Source organism: Corvus moneduloides, chromosome 5, assembly GCF_009650955.1.
Source record: "Corvus moneduloides isolate bCorMon1 chromosome 5, bCorMon1.pri, whole genome shotgun sequence".
NCBI classification, from domain to species: Eukaryota; Metazoa; Chordata; class Aves; order Passeriformes; family Corvidae; genus Corvus; species Corvus moneduloides.
The window spans coordinates 60,755,233-60,775,692 of record NC_045480.1 but is presented as its reverse complement, the minus strand read 5'-3'; the positions used below and the strand labels follow the sequence as shown (position 1 = coordinate 60,775,692).

General features: G+C 41.1%; 1 protein-coding gene across 4 annotated transcripts in view; it reads left to right on the top strand.

Moving 5' to 3' along the window:
- The first annotated feature begins 994 nt into the window (after window positions 1-994).
- The window catches only part of LRBA (LPS responsive beige-like anchor protein), a 373,887-nt gene continuing 354,421 nt past the window's right edge, over window positions 995-20,460 (top strand). For 3 of the 4 annotated variants that reach the window (XM_032110032.1, XM_032110030.1, XM_032110031.1), the window contains exons 1-2: window positions 996-1,234; window positions 1,565-2,035. In XM_032110032.1, the coding sequence (XP_031965923.1) occupies window positions 1,817-2,035 (219 nt within the window). In that variant the 5' untranslated portion in view covers window positions 996-1,234; window positions 1,565-1,816. Of the gene's footprint in view, window positions 1,235-1,564; window positions 2,036-20,460 lie in introns of all 4 variants that reach the window. The other variant, XM_032110029.1, reaches the window with a different exon arrangement.

Sequence of the window (20,460 nt, the reverse complement as noted above, 5' to 3'; positions counted from 1 at the left end):
GCATCCAAACATTGTCTTGCCCCGCACAGCCGCGGTTTTCTTCCGGGATGGGTCCGTGAATGCAGAGCGCCCGGCTGGGGGCCCGCTGTTTGCATTCGGTATCTTTGATAATTAAAAAAGAAAAAAAAAAGAAAAAAAAGAGACCAAATCAAAACCATTCTCCAAACCCACCCCTCCCAAAAGAAAAAGAAAATTGCCTCAGGAAGGGCAGACTTCAGTTATTGAACAGTTCCAGAACTCGGCCCTAGTGAGGCCACGTCTGGAGTGCCATCTCCAGTTCTGGGCTCCTCGGTGCAAGACAGACAAGGAGCTACTGGAGGGGGTCCAGCGAAGGGACACAAAGGTGATGAGGGTCTGGATCACCTCTCTTATGAGGAGAGACTGTGGGAGCTGGGCCTGTTCCGTCTGGAGAAGACTGAAGGGGATCTCATTAATGCACATAAATATCACAAACGTGGGTGCCCAGAGGATGGTGCCAGACTCTCTTTGGCAGTGCTCAGTGACAGGATGAGGAGCAATGGCCATAAGCTAAAACACAAGAAGTTCCACCTCAACAAGAGGAAGAACTTTACACTGAGGGTGGCAGAGCCCTGGAACAGCTGCCCAGGGAGATCATGGACTGTCCCTCTCTGGAGACGTTCCAACCCCACCTGGACATGTTCCTGTGTCACCTGCTCCAGGTGACCCTGCCTTGGTAGGGGTGTTGGATCAGATGATCTCCAGCGGCCTCTTCCCTACCAATTCTGTGATTCTGTGAACACTGCAATAGTCTGGGACAAGTTGTTGCGCGCAGCCTCAGGACCGGCCGGGCCCACGCGGGCGCTGCATCCCCAGAGGTGAGCAGCGTTCCCGGGGAGGCGCGGGGATGAGGGGGACGAGAGGGATGAGGGAGGGCGCGGTTTCCTCTCACCTGCGCTCACCTGCCCTCACCTGGGCGTGCGCAGCCCGCGGCTCCCGCCCCACGCCGCGGCCCCGCCCGCGCCAGCCCCGCGCAGGCGCTCCGGGGGCTCCGCGCTGTCATGGCGGCAGCGAGCGGCAGCGCCGGCAGGAAGGAGATGGGGCGGACTGGGACCGTGCTGTGAGGCGGTGGTGGCGGCGGCTGGAACTTGAGGCGCCTTTGGGCGGGCGGAGCGGCGGCCGGCGCAGCGCAGCTCAGCCCGCAGCCGGGGAGCGCAGCCGCCTCCCGGCCCCGGAGCCGCGCGTCGGGCAGCCCGCGCCCCCTCCGCAGCCCGCGGTGAGTGCGAACTTGGCGGGGCGCTGCACCTGCCCGCGGCCGTGCCCGAGCGCAGCGGGGCCGCGGCAGGCGGCAGCCGGGCGGGAAGGAGGAGCGTGTTCCCTCTAGGTTAAAAAAAAAAAAAAATTTAAAAAAAAAAAAAGAAAAAAGCAGATTAAACCCCTGAGGCGGGGGCTCGGGGCGCGGCAGGTTCGGGAGCACTTCCGCGGGGAGAGGCGTGAGAGCTCCCGGGGCGGCTCCCGCCGGGCGCGGGGCAGGGGCCGGGACGTGCGGGCTGTGAGCAGAGCCTGACGGAGCGCGGGCTGAAACACACCTCGGGTTGTCCTTCAGGGCTGCAAATACCTGCCCGAGGGCAGCGCTGTGACAGACGCCTCCTGCCGAGGAGAGAGAGCCGCGACCCTGAGGGCGCGTCCTCCCCCCCTGCCTGACACCCTCCCCCGCCGGACGCCGCTTTCCTTGGGAGCCGGAGACGAGGGGAAGGAAGCAGAGGGCTGCCGCTCATCTTCCCGGCTGGCTAGGTCTTCCCGGAGCAGCGAGCGTGTGGAGCTGGCGCTAGAAGCCGTAGCCTGCGGTGAACTGGCCATGGCGAGTGAAGGCAAACAAGTTGTTCAGCCAACAGGTGATGATGGAGGAGGAGGAGCGGGAAAAGAAGGAAATGCTGCCGAAGGGGGAAGTGTGCTGCAGCCTTTGAATCCAGGAGTCCCTATCCGAGGCATCAAGATGAAATTCGCTGTGCTGACAGGACTGGTGGAAGTTGGTGAAGTGTCCAACAGAGACATAGTTGACACTGTGTTTAATCTGGTAAGTTGATTGCCTGAATGAGGGGAAAGAGCAGCACGGGTGTGCAGAAGAATCTGCAGGTTTTTGATGTTATTTTTCTGTTAATAATTTTTTACGTGATTACGCTTATACACTGGATTTCAACCATGTTCTTTTCACTTACCACAAAAGCTGGAAAAAAAGCATATGAGCCTCTTTATATACACACTTACACTTGAAACAACTCTAAGCATCCTTCTCCTTTGTTTTCCTCAGAGAAATTGTTGCTTTATTTAGAGCTGAGAAGCGTATTGTTATGTTTAAACATTTAACAGGTGTACTCAACAAGAAAGTTAAATGTTTATTTAGTAACTCAAACTGTCATCAAAACACACGTTGTTTTAAGGCAAAACAGTTTTTCCTGTGAAGATGTTTACATCCCTTTTTGCTTCCCCGTTGGTTTTGGAAGTAGGTAGAACTTTCATGTTCTGTGTGCAGGGGGTGAGGGTGTCAGGGAACAGTTCATTGAAACATGTTACATAGTCTGCTTTTTGGGAAGAGTAGAATATGGTTTCAGTGTCCTTTTTTAATTTATGAATTAGGGACTCAGCTGGTATTTTTTGAATGCTGTGTGGATGTAACTAATATTTCATAACAGATCTCACTAAACATTGAGGATACAACTTTTCCTTGTTGAAGCTACAAACATAATATATACCATTGAACTTCTTGGGCCAATTGCTTTGAATTGCATTATTTAAAGCAATTAGACTAGTTAGTAATGTTTTCTTTATGCAGGAGACCAAACATTAGGAGAAAAACTCTCAAGTTGACAAAGATACTCTACTATTACTAGAGGTCTTAAAACATCTCTAAAAACAATTATCGTCCCTCCTTCTTCCTTTGAGTGAGCTCTGACTCTAAAACAATGTGGTTTCTGACAGACCAGGAAGTGAGAGCATTTAATAATATAAAGCTCAATAACAAGGAAAGTTGAGGCAGAAGTCATACTGGTTTTTATGGTGTTTGCATTTCAGTTATTTCATTATTTGTACTCTTTGCTATGTGCAGGTTTTAATGGTCACTAAGTATTTGTGTGCAATGTCTGTTTCATGTCTTTTGGTGTTACCTTCTTGGGTTATGATAAACATTTATTTATTTTGGAATATTTTCATATTAACAGTGTAGTGCCCTAGATTGTTTGGTGAAAGTCTCAATATAGAGGAATGGCAGTAGTGACAAAAATAAAGTGCAGATCAGAGGTTTCATGGATGCTCCAAGTATGAGGAAGTGATTTAAGTTACTTGGAGTCCACTTGACAATTGTCCTGGACAAAACCCAGTGCTCACATATACGGACATGAGGTTCAAAAAGAAATTCTGGTGAATAGTTTAGAGTTTAGGATGCTTGTGTGGGGGGAAATTGTTCATGAGTGTGTTAAATTTTACTCTGTTTCTAGTGTGGTCTTTTGGGTGATATTCTGGAGGTGTATTTTATGACAGCAGTGGAAGGAGATTCAGCAGAATAACCAAAAATGTAAAGGCTCCTTGATTCCTGTTCTGTTCCATTTTGGACAAGAGAGGATCAAAAACTTGAGTGTGATTCAGAGTATCCTTGATTTTAGATTTAAGAGTTCTGGAGAACTTAACCTGTGACCTGCATTTTCCTGGATCTTCATTTCCCAGATAGACAGGGGAGAGTTTCTGGCCTTGGAAATTTTTGAAACCGTGTTCTCACTTTTTCTGCAAGTTAAACAGCATCCCTGACCTCTCTGATAAGACGCCTCTACCATTTCAGCACACCTGCCTATGTGTGGGAGGCTAAAGGTCATGCTTGTGCCCCATGTTATTTTATCAGCTGATGGGTGTCATGACACAACCAACAGTTTGGTAGTAAGGACACTTTGCCTGGATATGTGAGAGCAAAATCCAAATTTTGGGGCAATATCAAAAATAGTAGGCCTCTTGATTTCCCTGAGTCCCAGGAAAACATCAGCTAGCTGGCAAATCAGCTATTTTGGAAGATGTCTCAAGGTCAAGTGGTTTTGTTAAAACTGATATGTATGAAAAATTCAAACCAGCCAACAAACTCGTAGTTTTTGTTAAAGAAAGCCATTATTTTCTAGTTTTTTTTTTTTTTAATAGAACCTCTGAAGCTGACTTTTTGATGTAGCTTTTTGGGATATGAGGGATATGAAGTCTCCCTACAAAGCAATGCTCATTCCTCTGTCATGGAGTTTCTGCCTCTGTTCATTTGTTACCTATGACTATTTTGTCAATTAATACCTCTGAAATCATGCTGACCAAAACTTAAGGCATGTCAAGTACTGGTTAGCAATGGTGTACTTACTTTTCTCTGTGTGGGTGTACAAAAAATCTGTAACTTTTATCTGAAAAGGTGACTCCCAGCTCTGGCTTTTCTGGTAGTTTGTTTCCCAGTCATTTTCGGAGCGTGTTTCCTCGGGTGTGTGCAGGTCGAGCTGGGGGTATGACAATCATGCTGTGATCTGTTGTTGCTGAATGGGGTTGAGCCCAACGTATCCCCTCCTGTTTGGTTTCGTTCTGTGTGGTGACTCATAGCTGCAGTACCTCAGGGATGGGAGCAGAGATCTGCTAGCCTGCTTCTTGTGCTTTGGAAAGAGGACACCTGTGCTGTCTTGGGCATTTTTGATCATTAAACTGAGGCATCTTTAGACCAGAGTGCAAGGAGGGCTGGGCAAATCTGGGTAGAAAGGTGGTTTAGCATATTTATCCTTTATGGCGTAACCACCCTCAAATGTGAAGAGATTATTTTTTAAACAGGGATTTTAGGTGTCCTAATTTTCATTTCTTGGGAAAACATGTTGCTCTTAGTTATGCCTTTCCAACTTGCTCTAGGATATGTAGAATTTCTTTTTTTGTGATGGAGAGTCAAGGGAAGCCCAAAGTGCTGTCTTGATGTTTCTCATCTTTAAGTATTTAAGAGATGGTCACATTCTATATGTGAAAGACTCAGGAGGTCAAAAACCTGAAGTGCACAGTAATTGACCTGCTGCTTACTAAAGAAATTTAAGCCTCTCTAGTTCTGATTACTTGAGCAAATAAGTTGTTCACTTCAGCAGTGTTCCATCTTGGAGTGCCACCTCTAACGTTTTCTCTGTCCAGCAGTGTAACAAAGTGCTTAGTGAGCTCACTTCTAGCATCAAAACTCTACTACTCTCATTTTATTGTCTTTGGAAATTCTACTCCTAGAAGTACACAAGTTGATCTGCTTTGTTTTGGTCAGTTTTCTCAATGAACAGTTTTCCAGCCCACATTGAATATGGCTTTGTGTATTTCAGCACCTATTAAAAGTGAAGAGGGAAAGAAGGACTTTCAAGAAGCTGATTATTCTGTGAAAAACTTTGAAAGCACGTTCTTGTTCAAGTATTAGTCTGTTCTGTTACTTTTTTTGACAGACTAAGCCAAATTATGGATATCTATTCCTCATGCATTGTGAATTTTATTTTTAATTGACTTCTGGCAGCAATAACTCCTTTAATTTCCTTTGTATACAAATCAGGTGAATTCCTGTTCATTACCTCATATTTGCCCCCCTTAGTTTATTAAAATAAAAAACCCTTCTGGTTGGAGAAGATGATAGAGTGGAAGAATAAATTACTTACAGTGGGATCTATTACTAACTTAAAATAGCTCTAAAGCCAGTTTGTTTTAAAAAGCTTTAGTGCTTCTAACTGTTTTATTGAATATGGTAGAGATTGTTACTTGATTTGGTTCAAGTTTTTCCTCTCAGTCTGTGTTACAAAGACTTTTTTTTTTCATATATTCTGTCTCTTTGGTGAAGAGAATGTGCTGTTACTTCTGATTCTGTTCATGGATTAGGAGGTCCTCACCAAGAGTGACAAAATGCAAATGAGACAGAAATGCAAGTTTTTATCACCTTTGGAGGAAAAATAATGGGATGTGAGGAGCAGAAGCTAAAATTGCTTTGTAAATTTAATTTGTCAGCTCTTCCACTTCTGCCAGACTTTATTAAAACCACAAATGAAAAAATCAACCTAACTTAAAAATTTTTACAGATTACTTTCCTGCTGATACAACAGGTTTCTAATTTGTATGGTTTTGGTGCACTAATGCAACTAGAACACTGTAACTCATAATGATTTTTATGAAGTCTGAATTCTCCTTTTTTCATCTCTGGTCACAGACTTACTTTGCATATATCATGTTGTAGAAAACTCCCAAAACTATTGCTGATAGAATTAAATGTATTGTAGTAGTAAAACTCCACCATAAATGTCTTTATAGCAATGTATTCCTTTCATTGCATTACTGCATGTTTTCAGAGACTTTATTTTCTACATAAACTTATCAATGCTGGTGACAGGTGAGAGTAACCAAGTAGCTTCTAGAATATCACTGAATATTGTGTATTTCTTAATAGATGCAGTCTTCCTTAGTAGCTTCCCAGTAAGTACACCTCTGGCTACAGTTACCCTAGTTCAGTCCCTTCTGTCCACTTACAGTACAGATGATAGGGTAAGTCTGTGGCTTTAGCTGGGTCAGGCTTGTAGGGGTTTTTTAAAAAAAATCATAGTAAAGTGAACAGTCAGCTGTCCTAGTGGTCATGCATGGTTTTTACTTATTGAAGTGATGCATATTGGGTTTTTTCAGGTGTTGATGCAACTTGGGGACTTTGTATTTAGTGGAAATACCCCGCCCTAGGTAGTAGGTGCAGGAATTTAGGCAAATTTTGTGGTTGGATGAGAAAGGTATGGAATGTAGTGAGGTGGTAATGGCAGTCTTTAATTAGGTATGCTAACAATTTAAAAGAAAATTGTCTAGGCTCTGAAGAGCTGATTTGTACTTTGGCTGTGGTATTTACTCACTTCTATAACTGCAGCTTAAAACACACTGTAAGACAACAAAATATTGAGGACAAAATCATAAAGACCACACAAGAGAGTGTTCAGTTTTACTTACTCTTCCTTTAACTTGCCAAATTTTTATTTGTGTCCAATCTGAATTTTCAAGTGTTTGTGAAAGCCTGTGAACGTGCTCTGGGTTTTCCAGCAGTGTTGGCATCCTGTACTGACATTAGTGGGCTCTGTACAAACATAAAGCTAAAAAAGCAAGGCTGAACTGGGCATTTGCATATATCATGTCTTAATAATGCAGTATTTGTTAGACAATTTTTAATCAGCAGTCTGTTCTACGAGGAAGCCTGTTCAAAATGTGTTCACAGCATGGCTTAGAAGTCCCCTGTAGATGGAAATGCATCAGTTCAATGACAGATTTTTCTAGGTGGTGTCTGGTAACAAAGAAGAGGGAGTCAGGTTTCTATTGCAGTTGCTTTGCTGTCTCTGGGTAGTGTTTTGTGCTGCTTCTGCGAGTCAATACTGGGCTGGGTGGACCACGGGCCTGACCCAGTAGTGCAGAGAGCGCAGCAACCTAGGGGCCATATGGACTGGCTCAGGAAAAGCATCTGCGGATTAGGGAATAGAATGAAATTAGTCAAAAGCATCAGGGAAGCAGGTGGATGGCATGTCAAGGTTGTCACAAAAGCTGGACATTGCAGAGTGATACAAAAATGGATAATTATAAATGCATGTTGAATCAGCATGCTTTGGTTCACTCCTCCAATAACCTCTTTGAAGATGAGTGTGAGTGAAGAGAAGGCTTTTGAAGTTGCTGTATTGGCTGAAGACTGGAGATTGAGGGAAATCAAAGATGAAGTATTTGCTCAATTATATTCTGAGGTAGTGTTGTCTTGGTACAGTGTTCAGTACTCAACAGCTAGTCAGGTGTACATTCAGATGCTGAAGTTTGCTGAGAAGTCCCAGTCTTCTGAAAATCATCAAGCGTGATGTTTTTTTTTTTTGACATGTTTGAAGTCTGATGAAAGATAAAAATGAGCTTTGTCTGTGGTTTCCTTCATTATCTGTATATTTGTTTTACCGCCTCTTGGTGAACCTGTGCTCATTCTGAGCTGTCTCTCACTTGACATGGTGCTCTGACCTTTTAGTTTTTGCTAGATAAGTTGGCAGCTTAAAGCACTGATAGCTTCTGTCTTCATGCAGTCATCAAGTTCTTTATGAGCCTTAAGGAGGAAGCTTTAATCCATTGCACAGACGAAATAAGATCTGCAGTTTAGTCACTGGAATGTGAAATAGCTTCTTGCTACCTTTGGTGTTTCTGGTTTTTTCTGTCTTCTTTAAAAGTCTATTCTGTCAAATTCAGTCTTGCATGCATTAAATTTATGCATATCTTTTTAAAGAACTTCTATTTATTTTAAATGGGTCAATCTGGCAGAAAGTTTTTGTTCATAATCACTAATTACAGTTAGCTAACTTTCTGCTGTTCAAGTGTCTTCCCCAGCCCCCAGAGGCCTTGCTGGCCTCTTCACAATGTTTTGCATAATGGTTTTTGGTATTAGCTTGACCTAATTACTAGTGTCCTAATTTAGACTACATTTCTGCTTTAACTAATTCTAGATTTTTCTGGTGGACTTGATACCAGGCTAGAGCATATTACTGCCTGTCCTAAAGCTCGTTTGGCCATTTTTATTTGACTCTGGGAAACCCTCAGGCTTTGTCTGTGAGCTCTGGCCACTTGCCAGGAGTCTGAGGGCTTCCATGAATATGCGTAAAGCAGGATACTATTGCCACCTGCTTTTTGAATGGTCTGTGTGGCCAGTGGAGACCACAGTTTCCAGCATGCAGTGCTCTGTGCTTAGAGCAGATAGCAATCGAGATGCATCCTTGCACAACTGCTGTAATCAAATTCACCAAATGACGATACTGCAGGAGTTGCAATAGTACCTCTCCCCAGGACGCTGGAGGCTTTGTGCTGACATTGGGAGCCCAGAATAATTTGTGAAGAGCTTGTGTTGCCACAGTGCTTTAGATTCCAGAGCTTCACAAATAGGCATAAGTGGTTTCTAAATAGAAACTAATTTGTGGAGAAGAAAAATCTAATGCCTTCTGTTGCACTGGATTCCCCTAGTAGTAATTGGGGAGCTGGGAGCAGCTATGTCCCAGGCATGATTTTCTTGTTAATAGCTGCCTTGAGAAGATATTTAAATGAGAATTGCTAGTGGGAATAGGATGTGCTCTGTTGCCTCCTGTAAATGCTCCAGGAGTTTGAGCTGAAAGTCTCTTTATTGCAGCCTGCAAATGAATAGTTTTGTTGATGTTTTTGTATTCTACATATATCTAGGAAAAAAATTACATATGCATTAATGCAGAAAATTCAGATCATATTTTGTGTGACTGAAAAGCTGGAATTGAATTGTTTAGGCAAAAACCTCTTCTCCTTTGTTGATGCAACTGAAGAAATCAATACTTGAAGAGCTACTGGATTATATTTCCTTTGCAATTGGAAATCAAAACAAGAGTAACTGTGTAGGACTCATCTGTTCTGTGAAAGTGTGTTGTGTGTGTCAGCATCTCCGCTTTTGCCATCAGCAGTCATTCTCTAAGGTGTGGACAGAAATTACAGAGACAAATTCACTAAATGGAGTCTATTCTATTTGCCCCACTTAGATACTCCAAATTTCTAGGTTTGTTCTGGACTAGCCCTGAAAAACAGTAACTGTAAGAATGCATAGGGTGACCTGTAGCTTATTTATTCTCTCCTTGGGAATTCTAAAGACAAGAGGCACCAGGAAGCAGCAGGTAAGATGGTGACTGCAGCAGGAGGGCAATTTCTGTAATAAAAGACCAGCAAGAAGAGAAACAGTAGCATCTTGCAGTGAACTGGGAAATATGTGTTTATGGAGTCCAGGATGCTGAATGTTTGCTTGATAAACGCCTCACAAAGTGGTTTTGTTATCAAACTCTGTATGTTTAGGTGGGAATTGTACTGGCTGCTTTCCCAAATGTGATTAGGATGAGGGCAGGTGGGGAGTGAGGTAAACCCTGTTGCTGTAGAACCGCTGAATAAAGGCTTTGCAAGTCCTGCAAGTTTTAAGTTTTAGTAGTCTGTTATTAGAGAAGCTTTTAAGTTGTGTTGTTTGCACTTCTTGGGATTAAAACAGTGTTCCTAAGGACAGTTGTTTTTTGCATGATTATTAATGATTGAGGTGGGTCTTGGAATCAGTCGGTGCGTAAGAAAACCAACCAACCCTCCCCTTGCCAAAAAAAACCCCCAAAACCCCAAACAACCCATCAAAAAACCAAACCCAAAATGTTTTCTACGTGTAATCATAGACTTAAGTTACAAAATATGGCCAGTGATACAGAAGTAGAATTGCTGATGAGCCTTAAAACAATACAACTGAGAGGAGGATAGGAACCAAATGACTAATGTTGTGAATGGTGCATGACTGTTAAATAAACAAATGGAAACTATCAGTCCAGTCAGCATCTGCCTCCTGCTAATGTTTTTGTGGAAACTAAGCATGTGATTTGTCTCTAGTTGTGGTTGTGAACTTGATTGAAAAGAACTTGCAAGCTTTTTTTTTTCTCCCTGTATAGTGGGAGCTTACTTATACTGTAGGATTTGGTTCCAGTGTATAATTTAGGTGCCCTAGTGCCTGGCTTTTAGGTATCTGATATGGAGTATAAAACTGAGTAACTGTGAATGTGTTTTTTAGAATGTATTTTGAACCATCAAACATGAGAAGGGGAGATGTGCATGTTTAATATATTGCTGCTGTTATAGAATGGGAGAGCACCTGAGATGCTGGGAATGGATATTTCAATTGGGATTGCTAAAGGTTCTCTGTCCGAGTTGTGATCTACACCTTCTGAAGCTAGATGTTCTTAATACTTCGAATTTCCTTGATTTAAACAGGGTAGCAGTGGTGCCCAACTCAACAGTAAAGTGCTATGAAAAGAGTTCTCAGGATCAGAAACTGTACCAGTGGTTTTCCATCTTTATATAAATTAGTGAATGTTTATGGGGAAATTACTGCCTTGTTTCCTTGCCCATTTCTTCCTTAAAAGTAAGGTCCCAGTCTTGTGCCATGCTAGATTATCTCCTGCCTAACCTCACACCAGGACACTGCTTTGTCCTTTCTGTGCCCCCTTGCCTCCTCTTCCATGACCTGGCACCTGCTGCCTTCATCCTTGGCTGCAGAAGTGAGTCGTGAGCATTCGCTGGGAATCTGTGAATGCCCCTGTGTGCTGCAGTTGTTGTGGCTCAGCTGATTGGCGGGAGCATTGCCTTGAGGAGATGTTTATTCCATGACTCATCTGAGACCTGAAGTGCTGAAGACTTGTGCCCTTCTTGTGTACTGCTTTTCTAGTGGAATATATGTGGCTCTTTGGGGGTTTTGCTGGTTTAGTAAAGTCTCACCTCTGCGGGAAGTGAAAACCACTCTGATTTCTCTCCTTAGTAAGAGGAGATTCAAACTGCCATTTGTCAGGAAATTGTCATTTGCAGAGTGAGGGTGCCTGTGAGTGACTTCTACAGGAACACTTGTAACACCTCTTCTGCAAAGACCAGGCTCATACACAGCAAAAATGCTGGATTCTTGAGTATGAGGAGAAGGCACAGGAAGAAACAAGTGTCAGACCTTGTGGTTTAGGTGTTTGAATAAGGTTTTCTAGTGACTCATACATGACAGGGAAGGTTTGGAGCTGGAAAACAGTGGATTTCTTGCCCACATGCTAGGACTTTCGTAAAGATTTCTTTGTAATGTACAAAATCCTGACTTCCTTCCTGGAAAGCGAATTATTTTCAGGTTAAGGGCTTTGTCCAGTGACTGAAATACCACTGAAGTTGCTCAGACGTATTTCGAAAAGATAGAATTTAGATGGCAGGAATTTGGGTTTGTTGCTTCATGATGGTGCTGTCATTTTTCAGATAAGTGATATCCCCCTTTCCAACTAGATCGTGAGGAAATTGAAAAAAGCTCATATAACACTTCTTGATACAAGTTAGTGTAGTGTATTGTCTGCCCCCTCCTGAAAGAAAAAGAAAGGGCATGTGGTGAAACTAATTTTCACATTTTCAGATGATGTAGACGAGTGTAACAAGGAAACTTGTCAGTTCAGGCTTTCCCTCAGCTGGGTTTTGTGTGTGCAAATGGAGAAACCTGGAAAACTGGATACTGAGTGGAAAGGGGGAAAATCCCCTGAAATTTCATTTGAGTGCTGAGCTAGTCTTGATATCTTTGTTGGTGTTCTTTAAAGATGGATGTGTCTGTAGGGATTCTTTAATTAGTTATGCAAGGAGTTGCTGGGATCTCTTTCATTCTAGACATACGAATAGAAGTAGAGGTGAAAGTTTAGAGGAGCAACCAAACTGCCCAAAGAAATTGTCACCAAAAAAAATAACTCATCAACAGTTTAGTTTAATCATTGTAATTGTGCTGTTATAAAACTTGATTATAAACTATTTGTTTCAAATTCAAACGTCTGGATTCAAATCCTGACTGTCTAAATGCCGTGATCTTGTCACTATCCATCCTGTTAGGAAAGTTGTGACAGACTGGTGAAGTTACCAGTGACTGGAAAAGGGAAAACTTAAGTCCCGGTGTTAAAAGGCGGGGAAAAAAGGAAGACCCAGGAAATTCCAGGTTGTTCAGTTTCACCTCTGTGCCTGACAGGATCATGGAACAGATGGTCCTGGAAATTGTGCTAAGGCACATAGAAAATCAGGAGGTGATTGATGACAGCCAACAAGGTGTCATTAAGGGCAAACTGTACCTGACAAATTTGGTGGCCTTCAGTGGTGCCGTTGCCCCACTGGTGGATGAGGGAAGAACAACTGATGTCATCTATCTGGACTTGTGCAAAGCATTTGGCACAACATCCTTGTCTGTAAACTGGAGAGGCATGGATTTGATGGATGGACCACTCACTGGATAACAAATTGCCCAGAGAAGTTGTGGATGCCCCAACCCTGGAAGTGTTAAAGGCCAGGGTGGGTGGGGTTTTGAGCAGCCTGGTCTAGTGGAAGGTGTCCCTGCCCATGGCAGAGGGGATGGAACTAGATGATCTTTAAGGTCCTTTCCCACCCAAACCATTTGGTGATTTTGTAATTTGGTGATTCTTTGTTTATCTCTATGGGAAAACTCACTTTTAAGTACACAAGAGTGCCAGAAATTTAAGCTTGAGTTACATGTGGAGGCAGGGGGAGGGAGAATTAATTCAGTGGCTTTTGACTTGTCCCATCTCTGTCATGTATTGTTTAGTGTCTGTGTTTTCATTTGGTCTGTCATGTGACACTATCCTGCAGCTACTGCTGGCGTGTGGTTTAATGAGTGTTTCATGCCTCATTCCTGCTCCGGTAGCTGAATCCTTGTATCTTCCTGAACAGGATATTTCTGTGCATTTCAGTGTAATAATGGTGCATACTACTGACAATGGGACTGGTCAGACACGGGTTTAATGCCCATTTTGCAGCATGCATGACAGCTATTGTGCAGAATAGCTCTTTAGCTCTGAAATACACTTACAGTGTATCTTCTGTGCGTTGGCAGTGCATTTGAGTTCTGTAGCACTGAGTGATCTTGGTGCTTCAATTTCCTGTTAAAGTAGGTATATGGGGAAGGAGCTGAACTTAGCTTTAAATGCTCATTTATAGTAATTTTCCAGTTGGGTGTTCAACTTCTCAACTTCTACAAGCCAGATTTAATATTTCCTGTAGCTCTATTGCTCACGTATATGAGGCTAGAGTTGTAGTTAGAATTCTGTTTCTCAACTCTTAAAGAGTTTTGTTCACCAAGGATACTTCTAAATAGGTTTGTTTGCCTGTGACCTTACTGTGCAAATTGGAACAAATGCTTGAATGCACATATGGATTCTTAAAACAGGTATTGATCATTATAACAATGGGATTGATGCCGAGTAAAGGATTTCTCAACTGCAGTAATTGTATGCGCAAATTTCTATATTAAAAGGTGCATGAGCCTGTCTTAATATCCAGAATTTTGAAGGCAAAGATGCTTTTGTTTAGGAAGGTTAATAATTCGGCCAAGAGGAGCTATTGTCCATTATGAGCATGCACGCTGTGGTTAAATTAACTGTGGCGTCGAGGAAAACAGAATAATCAAATGTATGGATGGCAACTTTAATTATCAAATATTAGTTTTCCAAGCATATATTTTTCATCTTCAGGCAGTGTTTTGTTACATGTGATGTAGTCGTGATGTCTCTAAAGCATTTCCATGTTCTGGTGCTGTGACTCTGTAAGGTATTTATACAGTCAGATGTAGTCTGGAAAAGGTGTTAAGGTAATTGAGAAGTTGCTCTGAGGAGTCAGTGGTTCATACATTAAGATTACCTGATGTCTTCTGTTTGAAGCAATCTCCAAGGATATTCTCTGGAGTTCTACCCTCTTTTTGCAGGCACTGTGTGATACTGTGCTCCAGAGACACGTGTGGGTTCAGCCTTTGATCAGATAACAACAGATCTTCTAGCACACACACTCTTGCTGCACAGACACTACTGAAAGCAGGCAGATTTAGATTAGATGTCAAGAAGAAAGTCTTTTACTCAGTGGGTGGTGAGGCACTGGCACAGGTTGCCCAGAGAGGTTGTGGGTGCCCCATTGCTGGGAGTGTTAAAGGCCAGGTTGGATGGGGCCCCGAGCAACCTAATGTAGTGAATGGCAACCCTATGCACGGGGTGGGGGGGGGGGGAGTTTGGAACTAGATGATGTTTAGGGCCCCTCCCAGCTCAAACCATTCTGTGATTCTGTGCTTTCAAAGCAGCAGCAAATGTGTGTTTTCTGCTGGGTGCAGTCGGGCATCAAAGAAGTTGAGTTGGAACCTAGAAAAAGGGGACAGTCACATTGGGCTTCCCACTGCTTGGCCGAGCTATGCTACCTCCTTGATAATCAAGGAATATTGAGTCTAAGTACCTGGCTCTAGAGCTGCCTCATTATGCTTGTTGCATTGTGTTTTTAAGTGACGTCTGAACTCCTTTCGCCTTTAAAAGGAAGAAAGGAAAATATTTGTTCTGTTTGTTGTAACTCAGAATGTGGGTTTTCCATTAAATAGCCACACAACCTTTACAGATTGGAATGAAATATTGCAGTTGCAGCAGCACCCATTGTTCTTCTACTTTGTCTTCACAGAATTGTTTCTGTTTCATCTGCAAATCCTGTTGTTAGGGCAGCTGGAAGGCTGAAGCTGGGTTCTCATTCTGAAAAGTGTTACAAGCTGTCCTTCTTATGAAAGGCTGATGCTTCCTTCTCTTCTAATCTCTCTGTGTTTTAAACAGGTGGGGTGATTCTGTGATCATACAATTATCTGTCAATACATATCAGGATATACTGCAAGATTCCACTTTAGCTGTTAGCTAAAGTCATGAAACATCCTCTGAGGGGTACTTGGTATGTGCAGATTGCCATTTAGATATTTGTTTTCCAATTCCTGAGATGGAGTAGATGGCAAAAAGTAGAAACCTGTTTTAAAACAAGAAAGTAATGGGTGAAATTGTCAAATGAGAACTAGAAATTGGGAAACTGTCAAATGAGCTAAACTTTAGTGTTCTAAGATAACGTGGGTGTCTATTAATCACTTTGTGAACAACTTAAGAGCAGTATTTCTGAAAAGCCAATTTATTAGTAAGATATTGCTGTGCTAATTCTGTAGTTGCCCAATATTAAAAAAAAAAAAGGAGTTGGGAAGTGTGATTTTTAAAGCATATAATTTGCCGTACAGGTATTTTTTTTTAGCTGTTTTTAACCTGTTACAACTGTGACTGAAGCTCTTCAGAAAGCAATGACCTAAAACCTGAAATAAGGTTGTATAGATTGAAGCTCTAGCAAGGATGGTATCGCTATAACTTAGGCAGTGGAATATGAAGCTGTGTTGTTTGGGATTTTTGTCTTGCTGTGTTTGTGACCTGTCCCATAACAGTGGTTGTCACTGAAAAAATTAGTAAACACTGAAGTCCTCTGGTTGACTTGGGGCTGAGGAGCTACAGCGCTTTTTTTAATCTATTGAGAAAATGACAAACTTTTGTGTTTTGTTGAAGCAATCTCTTTGCCCCTAAAGTTAGCCTTCTGCTAACTGCAGTGAGAGATTAGAGGACTTTATCATGTTTATGTGTTGAGAATCTTACTGCCAACCCCTACTTTACATAATGCTTAGTTACGTGAGGGGAACTGAACACAAAAGCTGTTCTTGGTGACTGACAGTGCAGTGAGAGGCTTGTTTCTGTAAAGGCAGGGGACAGGCTGTGTTGTGCAAACAGGTTCCTAAAGTAGGGTGTCCTAAAACCTGAAGTCATGCTAGAACGTGTGTGATACTTGGTTGAAACCAAACCCAAATAATAGTAGTTGTGAGAATGCAAAATGTTTTTTTCATTTTTCTTTGAAGTGAAGAATAACATGTATCAGGAAGAGTAATAGTTGCTGTTTGTATTAACATGTATTGGCAGAAATAATATTTGCTCTTTGTATTGAAAAATAATTACCAAAGAAAGCATGTTGAAAATACAGAGGTGGTCCTGTTTGCTAAGCCCTAAAAGGGAAATTGTTTTTATGTTTTACCTGCTAGTTTTCTGGAGTGTGTGTACTAAAGAAGCAGCTTTGAATGGATGAAGAAGTGAAAATTCTCAGGGTTTCAAATCTGAAGTCAGAGAAGTGTAACTGTTAGCAGCTGAAGTCTGGAGTTCCTGTACATTGTGTGAAGCAGATCCATTGTGGACAAATCTTTAAGTTGCCTAGTTTTGTGCAGCAAATGCCAAGTGTGAAGGATGATGTCTGAGGAAGGACAGATGTGTTATAATTTGAAGTATCTGGCTTGCTTTGCTTTGCTTTGGCTGCAGCTGTTGCCACTGCCATTACTGCAGATGGCCATAATCATGGTTACTGCCAACAACCAGCCGAGGTTAGAAACAAGAGCTTTTGTATCATATACTCACAATGTGGAAAACCTTTTCAAGTGGTAACTGGACTAGTGTAATTTGAAAAAAATTAAGATCCCTTGTCCCCTAGGATGACAATCTTGAATTTATGAGAATCTAATTGTGGGTTTGATGGCAAGAATTAAGGCTAGTAGGGTGATTCATGGACCAAATGCATATTAAATATGGAAATAAGTAAACTGGATTATTCAATAAATGTAGCATTTTTATGTAGTGTGAATAGAAGCTGTTCCTCATTTTTGGGTAATTGTATATGAACATTTAGGCATATTAGGCATAAACAGAGAAATTTACTCCTGTTTCCCTACCAGACTCCTTAAAATTCTCCCTTAAATGGATGCACCTCTCAGTTTATTTATGATATTCTAAGTCTTGGTTTTTTCATGACTGACTTCATTCACATATTTTTGGGTTCCAAAAATGTTACTGCTCTATGAAGCTGAAATTATTTTTGTATTAAAAACAGTGAGAAATAGGACTGGAACATAATGAGAAAAAGAAATCTAATTTTATCACTTCTTAAATCTTATCTCACAAGAGCATTCTTCTGATTACCTGGAGTCATTTAGCACCATCTGCAGTGCCATGTGTAACATAGTTGAAGTAGTATAATAGGATAAGCACAGTTAAATTAAAAATGGCTGCCAAACAAATGAGTATGTAATATTTTAGGAATTTCAGAGTCTACCGTGGAGAGGGGTTTTTATCTGTAGCTTTATTTTCCATAACCCTCTGCTTTCCCCTTTGGTCCCCTCAGTGCAGAGCTTTGGTGGTAGTCAAGTGCTTGCCACTGATCAGTTTTCTCAGAGAGAATGCTGTTACTGTCTGTTTCTTCTGTATTTTCTTCTCTGTGCTAGTGCTTTAGCTGTCATTTGCTGCAGCCTCTCCTCTTGGCCTGGACTGTCCACATGCAGAAAGGGAGAGAAGCACTGCAATGATTGTTCTTTACTGTAGTGGCATCAGGATTTGCAGCACTCTCCAGAGGAATGCAGCTAAATTACCTCCAAACTTTTGCAAACAGTCCATGGACTGTTTAGGAAGCAGTGGTGGATACACTCTCAGCACTCAACTTAGTTGTCTTAATGGGAAGTGTGTAAATCAAAAATAGAACCTTGCTTCATATGACCTTTTGATTTGGAAGGGTAGTGACATTCAGCAAGATACTTGTGACTCAGTAATGTAGTGAGCTGGCAATTACATTTTAATTAATGTTGATTTCTTCTTAAAGCTATGTTTACCTTGTTTTTGAAAAAGAGGGATCTTTGAGTTGATAGAATCACTGGAGTAGCATAGTTATTGAATGTCTTTTGTCAGTGTTGCAGTCAAATGCTGACTTGTAAGAATTCTTCCAGATGCTGAAAGCTGTTCTCTTTTCTGGCTTGTGTGTAAATTTCTTTGTACAAAGGTTACAAACTGTAGCTGGCAATATTTTGTCAGCGTATGATTGACACTGGTTTTATACTTTGATAAGGTTACAGATAAGTGTGACTTGAATTTCGTCATTTATAACTTTTACTTTTCTTCCTGTATATTTGCTTAAATGTTTCATTAATATTTGATTCGGCTGACTCTGAATGTGTTTCACATGTCCCTTTCCTGTCTCTTGTCTCAAAATTTGCATGAGAGGAAGGCACGAAGACAGTTGAAATTTTTATACTGAGGTCCTCTTCAACATCTGAATAATATTTGTATCACAGGAACCTTTTTTATTCCAGATCTGTCATAGACCAGCTCTTTTTAGGTAAAAATTTTGCTGGACACAGCATTGCACATAAAGCAGGTGAGTGGCAGCAAGGATGAAATAGATTTTGGGTTCATTTCGAAATAAGAACGGTTTCTTAAGAATTGTATTCTGTGCTGAATGCTTTGCAGAAAGTGTCCAATAGTAAATAAAACCTGAACAATCCCATCCCTTTCTTAAATTATACACAAAGAAAAAAACCCTGTTTTTCCTTTTACCTTCCATCCACTGCCACTGTATTTTTCCCAGGGTTGTTAATTGAATAAGTTTTTTTTTTCCCAGTATTTCAGTTTATGTGTATAAAAAACCCAAACAAACATGATTTTTTTAAAGTGTGTGATACTACAATTTCACAGTATAAATATACTTAAGTAGTGATGTCATCCTATAAAATAAGAATGCTGCAATTCTATGGCTGAGTAGTCATACGTGAGGCACCCATGTGCTTCCACAGACTGCCTTGAAGAGGGATTAATGTGGATAAAATGTTAATCTGCTTCACTCACACTGCATAATTCAGTCTTAAGTAAATACTAAATAGGAAAAAGATATATCATAAATCTCAGAAGGAAAATTGAGACTTTGCTGGGTGGAAAATCCCATACTTTGCAAACATCTTAAGGATATTACAGAAAACTTAGGGTTTATAAGTTTAGTTGGATTTCCAAGACCTCATTGCTCTTACTGCAAGTGTTTGAGTAAATAGAGACAGTTTTCCTTTTTTGCTCTTTGTAACTCAGCAATTGATAGAGCTGAAATAATGTGGTGGCTATGCCAAAACCTGTGTTTGTATTTCTTGCTTCAGTCTTCAGTTACAGAAAGTGAAGTGTTCTGTAATACAGATTGTGTGCTCACCTGTCATGCCAGTAGTAGGAGAGGAGAGGTTTACTTTGGGTTTTTATATTAACTCAATCTGGATAACACAATGGGGGTGTTTACATTTAGAGACCAGTCTGAGTTAGGCTTGCAGGGAAGTGTATAAAGCTATTTGCAATGTACTTAGTGCATTAAGACATAGCAATTTACACTGGAAAAGTGTTTATTTTCAGACTCTTTGAATTTAAGATAAAACCTAACGTTTTGCAGTCTTTTTTTAGCTTTTTATTCAAGTTCACCTGCATATGATGCTGTCCTATTCTCTGTAGTGTTGCACATGTATGACAACTATAGATATGCTTATGAATTTTTTTTTTGATTTGTTGTGCTACACAGAAGTGTAAGAGAACTATAATATTGTTTAACAAAACCAGTCACTAGAATTCCATTGAAGGAGAGTGATACAACTTTAGAAGTGTAGTACTCTGTGCCATAACTGTGGTGGCTGAAATAAAAATGTAGAAGGCAGGGATTGTTGTTTTGTAATAGTGGAAGTGCAAGTGTTAAAAAAGATAGAAATGTTTGAGAGAAGAGCAACATTCCTCCTAAAATTCAGCTACTGAAAGGCTTATCTTGGAATAGCACTTTGAAGTGTATAGTTGCCAATAAAAGCATCCCTTGAAAGAGTGTCAAGTATAGATTGTAAGACCCAGGGATCAATGTGTTAATGTGACCTCCTGCATAACATCAACCATAAGGCCAACTAATGTTTTATGCAGTTAGTCAGCAGACTAAGTGTAATAATAAATCTTGGCAAAGTGGATTAGGGGACAGCTTAGAACAATTGCCAATAAGCCTGTAGTCATTTAGGTTTGAGTGGCAGTAAGTTTAACAGTGCAAAAACTTAAAAACAGCCAAGTGTTTCTTATATGAGGTGTTCTGCTAGAGATTTGAAGATGTTGGGAACAGTGTACTAAAATTAGTTGCATGGAGTCTTATTGAGTGCAGATCAGCATTGTAGGCTAATTAAAAAAGCCTGGGTTTTATGTTTATTACAATAAAGGATGCATAAACTTTTTGATTGTAAAGGGAAGAAATTTCAGT